Source organism: Eptatretus burgeri, chromosome 10 (assembly GCF_056783735.1).
Source record: "Eptatretus burgeri isolate ZD-2024b chromosome 10, Ebu_testis_v1, whole genome shotgun sequence".
NCBI classification, from domain to species: domain Eukaryota; kingdom Metazoa; phylum Chordata; class Myxini; order Myxiniformes; family Myxinidae; genus Eptatretus; species Eptatretus burgeri.
In genome coordinates, this window is record NC_140970.1 from 65,996,342 (window position 1) to 66,007,168 (window position 10,827).

At 43.0% G+C, this 10,827-nt stretch overlaps 1 protein-coding gene across 5 annotated transcripts in view; it reads left to right on the forward strand.

Moving 5' to 3' along the window:
- Positions 1–8,117, forward strand: part of SGPP2 (sphingosine-1-phosphate phosphatase 2) — a 44,301-nt gene extending 36,184 nt beyond the window's left edge. For all 5 annotated transcript variants that reach the window (XM_085898760.1, XM_085898759.1, XM_085898762.1 and 2 more), the window contains 2 exons: positions 5,198–5,566; positions 7,694–8,117. In XM_085898760.1, the coding sequence (XP_085754886.1) occupies positions 5,198–5,566; positions 7,694–7,873 (549 nt within the window). In that variant the 3' untranslated portion in view covers positions 7,874–8,117. The remainder of the gene's footprint in view (positions 1–5,197; positions 5,567–7,693) is intronic.
- Positions 8,118–10,827: the final 2,710 nt, after the last annotated feature.

The window sequence follows — 10,827 nt, forward strand, 5'->3', positions numbered from 1 at the left end:
TCCCCGACTGCTCACGAAAGACACCATGGGATCCTTAACATCCATAACGTAATGCAGATGGGACACTCAATTTAACGTTCATTCAGGTGACAATGCACACATTGATACCTCACCCTACATGAGGAACAACATGATGACAGTTTAAAGCTGAGTCGAGATTCAAACCTAAGTCAGACAGCTTAGAGGGCCTACCTCAAGGCTGCCAACCATCTATCTATCTATATATTACTAAAACTCTCATCATGTATGTATGTATGTATGTATGTTCCCGAAATACAGCCAAAACGGTACACGATAGTGCAAAAAAAATTGGCCCACTTTACTCACCATTCTCCTGCGGTGTGCAGTATCAAGTTTTGTTCAAATCAGGTAACGAAAAAATTATTTTAAAATCAATTCCCGATTCAGTCAAGTACTCTTCGGGAGAATTTGATCAATGCAAACAACCTCAGCGGTATAGTTCGCTGGAGCTATCTTTTGTTCTTTTTTTTTTTTAATGAAATGATTTTTTTAATCAACTGCTGTCACAAAGGGAACCCAACGGGGGGTTCACGGGTCATCTAGTATACAATATAATCTTACATAATACGCTTGTTCGTCTGTCCGTGCATCTGTGTTACATTCCGTTCCACCCATTGGTTGGACAGCTTGCCTGACTCCAACCCACAATTTCAACCTGATGAAAAATCACACGGTCACCATTTTGGTGATATGCGAAGCCAACGACATCCTATTCGGAGCTGTCTTATTCACAATTGCCATGCCCTTCTTATAAGTTTTCCGTTCAATGTAAAACAGCCAAAGTGACAGTCAAAATATTTTTGAGCTAATAGGCATCATGGGCCTGTGAAGATAGGCTTCAGCAATGGAAACAGTGGTCTGTTGTCGATACACCACCCAAATAACTATGCGGCATTCTCTCAAGCAGGGTTTTTACCACGGAGGTTCCGCGGGTACTTTCTATGATTTCCAACTCTGGTATTTTCTTTTAAACGACTCGATCAGGGACCACAACACCCATGTGTTTGTCCGAGAACTTCCAGGAATCGCACGACATTGTGAAAGAAAACGTCCGTCATTAATTACTTTTAACAATCTGTATATATGCATCAGGAAGAAGATAATTGGTTTTGGGGTGTTTATTGACACAATTAGCCTGCTCATGGTCACTTGAGAGTTGCGATTCCATGGGGTTGCCACATATCTCGTGTGATTGTGAGTTGGACATGTGATCGTGACGGGTTTCTGTGAAGTTTGTGAGAGCATGATAGGGGAGAGGAAAGCCTTAACTTTTCCACTGTCTGGATGTGGGAATGCCTGTTTGCTTTTATGAGCAGAAGGAGTGGAGGACTTTGTTGGGGTTGGGAGGGAGGGGAGAGCAAAGATGGGACAGAGTTGGTGGGGAAGGTTGAGGTTTTGGTGGGGGGGGGGATTGAGGAGTTTTTGTGGGTGAGGGGTTGAGGAGCTGTGGTTTGGAGGGGGTGGGGAGAGGGTTTGAAGGCTTGAAGTGGGGAGGGGATTAACAGGTTGGGGTTGGAAGGTGGAGGGTGAGGGCTTGGGTTTGGGAGGTGGAGGTTAAGGACTTGGCATTTGGGAAGGGGGGTTGATAAATTGGGGTTTCTGATGGTGAGGGAGGGGGGGGAATAGTTGAGGACTTGAAGTCACATTTCACTTTGTGGGGATTTTGCGTGGGTCCTGCTCGTATAATTTATTATAATATAATATAACATAATATATATATATTGTCACGTGTACTGAGAAAGGAACTGCTAAACACGAATGGCCAGTGTGAGGCCGAATCTTTCATTATAACACAACCGAGTGGACAATGCGCTCACATGCGAAATCAGATCTAAACCCCATCGGTAATAAATCTGGATAATTAACCTAATTTAACCCACCAGGTAAAAGCCCCGATACCAAAATAGTTTGCATGCATGACAAATGGCACACTCACACATACGGACCTTGGAAATAAATACCCTTTATTAAAGCACGAGACGAATCAGGAACGAAATCCCAGCCAAAGACACAACAAGTAAATAATTACAACACTAAACTATACGGTGAAAAATGGTGTAAGGCACAACTTCCACTCACAGGAACTGACCAGGTTTTCAAGTGAAATTCCCCATAGGGCAGCGGCATGAAAAGCTGCTGCTGTTCCGCACGATGACTTTGATGTACGGCAGGCACGGGTGACAGGTTCAGGAACCGAAGACCATGACCGAGGCGAGAATGTGAAGACCCAAGACAACAAAGGCCAAAACCCATGATCTCTCTCTCTCTCTGTCTCTGTCTCTGTCTCTGTCTCTGTCTCTGTCTCTGTCTCTGTCTCTCTGTCTCTCTGTCTCTCTGTCTCTCTGTGTCTCTGTCTCTCTGTCTCTCTGTCTCTCTGTGTCTCTGTGTCTCTGTCTCTCTGTCTCTCTGTCTCTCTGTCTCTCTGTCTCTCTGTCTCTCTGTCTCTCTGTCTCTCTGTCTCTCTGTCTCTCTGTCTCTCTGTCTCTCTGTCTCTCTGTCTCTCTGTCTCTCTGTCTCTCTGTCTCTCTGTCTCTCTGTCTTCTCTCCACTCCCAGCTCTCTCACCCCTCAACACCAGTATGACTGCTTTTGTCAGCCCCCAATGATCCCATCCTCAATCAATGTCATGTCCTTCCCACTCTGGGGCATCGTCTAACCACTAACTTGATAGCCCTGGCAAATGGAAGCAGCTGTCTAGGAATATCTACAGGAAGTAGAGGGCCCTTGAAACCAATGGGGGGGACCAATCACGAGGCAGGTGCAAGGCAGGTGCACAGGAGAGCCAATCGCTGCTCCTGATGCAGTTGCCTCCCTGCAACAATGTTATGTGGTAGCGACATCTTGAGGTGGGGCCACCATTTGAGACTAGAGCCTCGGTCCAGCCTCCTGATACAGTTGGGATGGGGAAAGGAAGGGGGCCTGGGGGGGGTGACATCTAACAAGACATTCTCACCCTTATTAGCCCAAATATGGGCCAAGTCCATCCCATGAGGGCTATGTATCAGCCAACTTCACTGCAAACATAGATGAATACAAATAATGCCTCGAATGCCTACACAAGCACAAGGACCATACTAAAGCCTCAATTCTGTCTTACTGCCCCCCCCCCACCAAATATAACGATGTGTGTGTGCGTGCGTGTGCGTGCGTATATATATATATATATATATATATATATATATATATATATATATATATATATATATATATATATATATATATATATATATATATATATATATATATATATATATATATATATATATATGTGGGGTTTCTGCCGGGGGGGGGGGAGAGTTGAGGACTTGTAGTCACATTTCACTTTGCGGGGATGTTCCGTGGGTCTTACTCATATTATTTACTATATATATATATATATATATATATATATATATATATATATATATATATATATATATATATATATATATATTACGCACCACACGTTTTCGATGTGACCGGACCACCACATGGTACAGCACGAAGCAATGGAATTTATAATGTGTGAGGCAGCCAAACCACAAGCGGTCATGTGTTATGCTGCGAGTTGGAAAACTACACAAAGCTATGGGGTGTTACCAACTTTAATTCTGAAAGTTCAGCCCAAGCAGACGATTTTAAGCATTATGCTCTTCTGATGAGCTCTAATAAGGATGAAATGTGTGCAGTTTGCTATTTTCTCAGCATGAACCATTTCCCATTCAGCTTGATTCACGCTGCGAGACATCCCCCTGGCGGTCGCAGTAAAGCGCATCATCTTTATTCCCAACCACAAAACCATGTCCCCCTCAATGCTGTTGGGAGGCAATAGACAATGCACTCGTGTGGCAGACAACATTTATTGGTCACAAATCGTGCAGCAATGGCTGTAATGGGATACCATTTGTGTTGTCCTTACTATACATTCCATTCCACAATTTTGAGGGGTCAGCTGGGATGATGCATTCCCTGAACAATGTGGCCCCTAAAAATCGACGATGGGAAGGTCTTGTTTATATAAAGTTGCAAAAGACCTCACTGGGGAAGCAGTGAGCAGTGGCTGCAATGTTAGCCTGCTCTAAGCCAAAAAAATACTTGTGATTTGTTTCAATGTTTTAAAATATAAAGTATGGTTCTGTGGCTTCCTTTGTATGCTGCCCCCTCGAGGTGATGTGCATCACGAAACATATGAGGATTTTACCTCCTGAATGCACACCACTCCACCTGAGGGAGGCACCATCAGGAACCACAAAATCTGGCTCCTTACCATTAGGAAACGGATCCCTTCCTCCTTTCCACCTTGAGTGACTTGGCATCTCCTCTCAGGCTCATTTCCAGTGGACACTCCTTTATTACTTTGGAGTCATGAACCCACATTGGTCATTCCCATTTGGATTCGTACTGTGTTCACTGTCACTGTGATTATTTGTACAATGCACTTAAATAATTTGTGCATGCCTGGGTAACCATATAATTTGACTTGGTATGATTTATGATACACTTATTAGTTGTCCCATAGTTATAGGTAAGAGTTTTTTTTTTGGAGCGGCTAATGCACAGAGTGTTGGTGCCGCCGAAGCAGCTTCCCAAGCAAAGGTTATGCTGGGTGGTTTTCCATTGTCTTCCTGGCAGTAGTTAGGGCAGGAATTTGTTCATGGTGCCAGCAATAGCTCGCCCAGTCTTTGCGAAGGACACTGTGGGATTATTAACGTCCACCAACTAATGCGGGCAGATGGGATGCCCGCTTAACGTCCATCCAAGGGACGACAAACACATTGATTAATCACCCAACGTTTGACACACCAGGATGACAGTTTATAGCTGGGTCAAGATTTAAACCCAGGCTCCACAGCTTAGAGGTGAGTGTGTGTACCTCTAAGCCATCCTACCAACCCCCCTGAGTTGTAATAGCAACATGGTAAACTTAGGTTGTAGAAACTTAATCTAAGTCCTTAACAAAAATTCATTGAGCTTGATTTGAACCCACAACCTTTCAAATGACAAGCTGGTGTCACCCCCACAACCAAGCAAATAGCACAAGTGCCACCTTTGCCTCGAAGCCAGGCAATCATATCGCCAAAATATATGATGTTACCGATTTATTTATTTATTTATTTTTATTATTTGGGCATATACATCTTCAGGTTTTTTATTAGAATAATTATTAATCACCATGTTTCTCTTTTTTGTTTCTGTAGGATGTCATTTGCGGAGTGGTATTGACAGCCGTTCTGCTTGCCATCAGCTTTCCCTTTTGGGACACCATGGACTCACTGATTATTCACAGCAATCTGACCCCTGCCTTGGCCTTATGTGGACCCTTCTTACTGTGCATCCACTATCCAGAAATGAATCCTTGGAGCACCACACGAGGAGACACCACGATCATCATGGGTGCCTGGGCAGGGAGTACAATCGCCAGTTGGTTGTGCTACCAGTTTAGCTTGACTCAAGATGTACCCAAAGAGAACCTACCTTTTGAATTGCCATCCATTACCCTCGGTTTGATAAGAAACATGATGTCTCGATACCTTGTAGGTGTTTCCCTTGTGGTTATCACTCGCCAGGTAAGTAATCATGTTGGATTGCAAAATAGTCCACCTCCTTTCACCCATGTTGATAACTACTTGTATAATGTTCTGCCCCTATTCAATTGTCACTGTTCATGGTTGAAGTTTAATGATAAGAGTAGTTTATAAGCATCGTTGATGTTCTGTCATAATTTTTGCATTTGTGAAAACGAGTCCATATCCTGGCAGTATGTTTTCGGAATTTATGATCCCTTCATGTGTGCTTAAAGGGGAACCCAAGCGCAATTTTTTTTTTAATTTATTCTGAAACCATTGAAAATCATTTATCACCGTCTAATTTGAAGGAAAAAGAAGTTTGAATTTTCTGTGTCAATCACAGTGTCAAAAAAGCCCGAGTGTGTCCATTTTCAATTTTCGCCAGCGACGTCACACCTGGAACCCACCTTGATCCAAATGGCGGCTTACATAGAGAAACCATGTAATGTGTTTCGAGCTCAGATTCCGATACTGATTCCACCATCATCAGCAACTCTGAAAGTTCTCAGAATGATGAAACTGAGAAGTGGGATTTTGAAGACTCTATTGGAGACAAAATTAGTGAGAGAAACGCTTTTGGGGGAATTATGGAGCCGGATCATTTTGAGTGATTCAGATGAAGATGGCGACAATGGAGGTGTTGGAAAAGATGAAAACGCTGGTCGCATGTTTACTACTGATTGATAGGTTTCGTTTTTCTGTTCAATTAACAGTTTATGAGGGATTTTGTATTCATTGATAAATCGGTTATATTACTCCGGCAAAAATACCCATCATCACCCGACAGCCGACACCACCCAGGCACACTCGGACACCACCGACAAAATGGGTGACTCGTGCTTTGTTCCACCATTGCAGGCTGACCAGGTGGCCTGTATGTTGCGGGATCATCCTGTTTCATACTTTCCCAGGACACCATTTGTGTCTGGTCGTACCGTGTTGTGTCAGTGTCATGTCCTGTTATGTCCGTACCGTGTTATGTCTGTCCCTTGTCTGCGCCGTGTCCTTGCCATGTTAATGTCCTGCCCCAGTAGATGTGGGAATGGTGCTGGGGGGAGGAGGATGTGTGGTGGTGGTGGCTATTGTTAGGGTGATGGTTGATAGGGGATTGTGGGGGGATGGTGAGGGTGGTGTGGTATTGTGGGGGTTATGGTTGATGGGGGTTTGTGGGGAGAAAGTAGAGGAGGGTGTGGGGTGGTGGTGGGTATTGTGAGGGTGATTGTTGATGGATGGTGAGGGTGATATTGTGGGGCGGCATGATTGCTGGGGGGGTTGTGGGGGGATAGTCGAGGAGGGTGTGGGGATTGTGAGGGTGATGGTTGATGGGGGCATGGGGGGATGGTGGTAGGTATTGTTAGGGTGATGATTTATGGGGCAGTGAGCACATCTTAGCCAGCACATCTCATGAGGTGAGATCGGTCACCAACAGGCCATCACAGGTGTTTGATTCACCACTCAAATCACCTGTGTACATGTGCTGGTAGCTCGGTAGAGATGGTCTTAGTTTTGAGCAACGGCTGTTTCTTCCACTTAATCGTGGGGATGACATCCTTTCTCAATAATGGCGGATAACCACAAGATCGAGCCATCTGTGTTGCTTCATAACAGTGCTCTGTAAAATGTTCTGAGCACAAAGACATTTCCTCTGCCCGATCCACACATGTTTATTTCGAAACCACCTCATACAATTTCTGGCAACCCTCAGATCTTTGACCATTTCTGTAGCATGAAACCGCCTTCACTTGTATTACTTCAACAACCAAGGACGCATCAACTCGGCATATTTGTGGAAAATCGAAAATTATTCGCAATTTGAGTTAAATCGTATCACAATGTAATCCAGAGACAATATGAATCTGGAGGTCAACTTCCAGGTGTGACGTCATGGCTATGCATGAAGAAGAAGAAGTTGGAAGTTCGACTTCTAATTGCAAAATTACCGACTTTATAAATTGGAAATCGGAAAAAGACACATGATATCTATTTTGTGGGCTATCAAGGGATAGATTAGCATTGAGGTGGTCTCAGCGTTTGAGTTCCCCTTTAACAACCACACTCTTATGGCATAAACTCAGTACAGTAAATAATCGTGGATGTGTTGATAATCTCTTTGCTTTTACTTTGCAGCTGTCCAAAACACTTGTGCTCTCCATTGTGTGTCAAGTGATGGGTGTGTCCCCAACAGACACAGAAGCTCGAAAGGACCTGTGGGTTGAAGTTCCCTATAAGTTTGCCACCTACTCAATCGTAGGAGTATCTGGTTTCTTTGGGGGCCCTCTGCTTTTCCACTATATTGGTTTAGACTAAATTGCATTGTAAACTTAATTCTGTAAAATAGTCATTACCGTGAGACAATTGTGCATCACAGCACAACAAAAAAAAAATTGGAGTGAAAAAGAAAGAAATATTTTCTTTTAATACCAGATGATAATAAGATTGTGCCTGTTTTAAGATAATATCATGGATATCAGATTGTTGGGGTTTTTTTGACCATCTGATACCATATTGCGTATGTTCAGTGTAATAAAAGCCAATCAAGAAGTACATCAACTATTGAATCACCCCCATGCTTCAACTAGGTTTTAAATACTTTTTTTAATGAATGAGTTGCATAATTAATTGAATCTGGAAATTCTTAGTCTTCTTGATTAAGGCCCAGTCACACCTTGACGTTTTAGCCAGCTTATGCCGATTTTTGAAAAATTTGTCTAAAACGCTGGCACACGTCGAATACGTTATGGGTAAGTTTTGGAAACATAGAGAGCACGCTGAAAAGCACTGCCATACATCGTAGTACACTGGCTTTCATTGTTGTACTTTGCGGTTGTCCTCAAATTTTAGCATGCTTGAAATTTTACGACTTATGCCAGCGTGTGACTCAAGTTCCGCTACGTTGGCCATAAGTTGTAGGCACGTTATGCGGTCATTGACACACGTCGATACACGTTACTTGTAAGTTAATCATAAGTCGAAACACGTTGAGGTAATGTTTAGCGTACCCGAAACTTATTTCTAACCCATGAGTAACGTGTTGTAGGCACGTTACATGATCGTTGACACACGTCGACATACGTTACTTGTAAGGTACTCATAAGTCGAAACGCATCGAGGTAATGGTTAGCGTTAGTGTTCCAGACTCCCTGTTTTTTTTTTGTTTTTTTTTGTTTTTTTGTTTTTTTCTTCGGTATGACGGTCATGGTGACACTTCGATTTCTAGTGCGGTTATGATTCAAATCGTTGAGCGGCAGCCTATTAATTATATTATATTATAACCGCACTAGAAATCGAAGTGTCACCATGACCGTCATACCGAAGAAACATAAATAAATAAAACCAGGGAGTCTGGAACACTGACGCTAACCATTACATTGACGTGTTTCGACTTATGAGTAACTTTTGTCGACGTGTGCCAACGATCGCATATCGTGCATACAACTTATTCCCATCACATGCGGAACGTATGAGACATACGTCAAGTACGTCGTAAAATGTTTAACACGGTTAAAAGTACAAGACTTACTCCACTTACTACGCCGAATGATAGTGTACTTTAGCGTTCTATTCATGTATACCAAACTTACCCATAACGTATTTGACCCGCGCCAGCGTTTTAGACGCATTTTTCAGAGGTCGGCATATGCTGACAAGATCGCCAAGGTGTGACTGCGATGTTGACACTTCCATTTCTCCGGCGGTTATGATTTGAATCATTGTGCGGCAGCCGTTTAATAGGCTACGCCACGTGATCGTCGGCGATACGTGCAGCGTGCTATGCATAAGTTAGACTATCATTGGGCATCGGTTGTGAATGCCGACAACAGGCTAAGCATTTGTTGGTATAAGTTATCAATAAGACAACGAAACGTTCTGTGTCCGTTACTAATATGTTATACATACGACCAACTCGTTATGAATACGTCCGAATCTTTTTGAAAAAAAACATCAAAAGTTCAGCGTAAGCCAGCGTTTTACATACATTTTGATACGTTGCCATTGCTGGCTAAAACGTCAAGGTGTGACTGGGCCTTTAACAGCCACAATTATTCCCACGTTCTTGTGGGGCTGGTCCAAGGAACTTTCATGAACAGCCTGGCCAGGCATGTCGCTCAGCGAAGTAGTCAGGGTAGGAATTTGTAGTTTGTTCATGGTGCCGGCAATGGCTTGCCTACTCTTCGCGAAGGACACCATGGGATCTTTAACGTCCACCAACTAATGACAACAGAGAACAGACAATACGCCCATATGCTGGTTGACCGTCCATAAGGGACGGTACACACATTCATGAATCGCCCTGCCTGTGAAACACCAGGATGACACTTTATAGCTGGGTCGGGATTCAAACCCAGGCTAGATGTCTCAGAAGTGAGTGTGCCTACCTCTAGGCAATCTTGCGAGCCCAAATTGAAACTAGAACCATGATGCTTTTTCCAATTTGAGATACAAAATCTATGACTAAAAGGAGAAGCGTCTGTCCATCTGTGTGTCGTGGTTCATTCCGAAGGGTTTCTGCTGTTGTGGGATAATAAACATGGTATCGTTGGAAAACTAATTTATTTATTTGAAACAATTTTTTTTTTGTCCCGTTTTTTTTTTATTTGTGTCCGTTTAATCTTGAAGATTCTTCTTTTAAAAGCCCTTTAACCAGGATTGAATGGGAGCTTAATGCAGTGGTTGTAACGGTAATATTTGATTTAGGCAGCTGTTCGAACCAGCCTTGGTAGCATAACGATTGGTGCATCCCCTCTGAGCCTGGGAGGTCGGTGGTTTGCACCCTGGCCGAGTCGTACCAAAGACTAAAAATGGTATGTGCTGCTTTTCTTGCTTGACCCTTAACATTTCAAACAGGATAGAGCATGGACAAATGGGCATGATGGTCACTTACTGCACTGAAGTTCCTTGTAAGGGAACTCACATTATTTATTTATTTGTTTGTTTTCTACAACAGCAGGAACCTTTTAGATTTTAGAAGGACACAGAAGGAACACACAAAATTATATATTGTAATACTTCTCTAAGCAATAGAATAAAATATAAAAGTACATGTAAGGAGCACACAAACAACCACAGCCTCCACGGCAGCAACAACAACAACGTGTTGAAAAAAGATCAATTTTTTCACTTGTTTCACTGCATTTTACATCCTCTTTGAGATTTGCAGATAGACATAGAATATGTTGGTGAAGTACAACATGACGTCGTTTGATTAAACCCATCAGTGAAGTGACGGGTAGATGTTCCTCGTATCGGTATCGGTGAAGCTC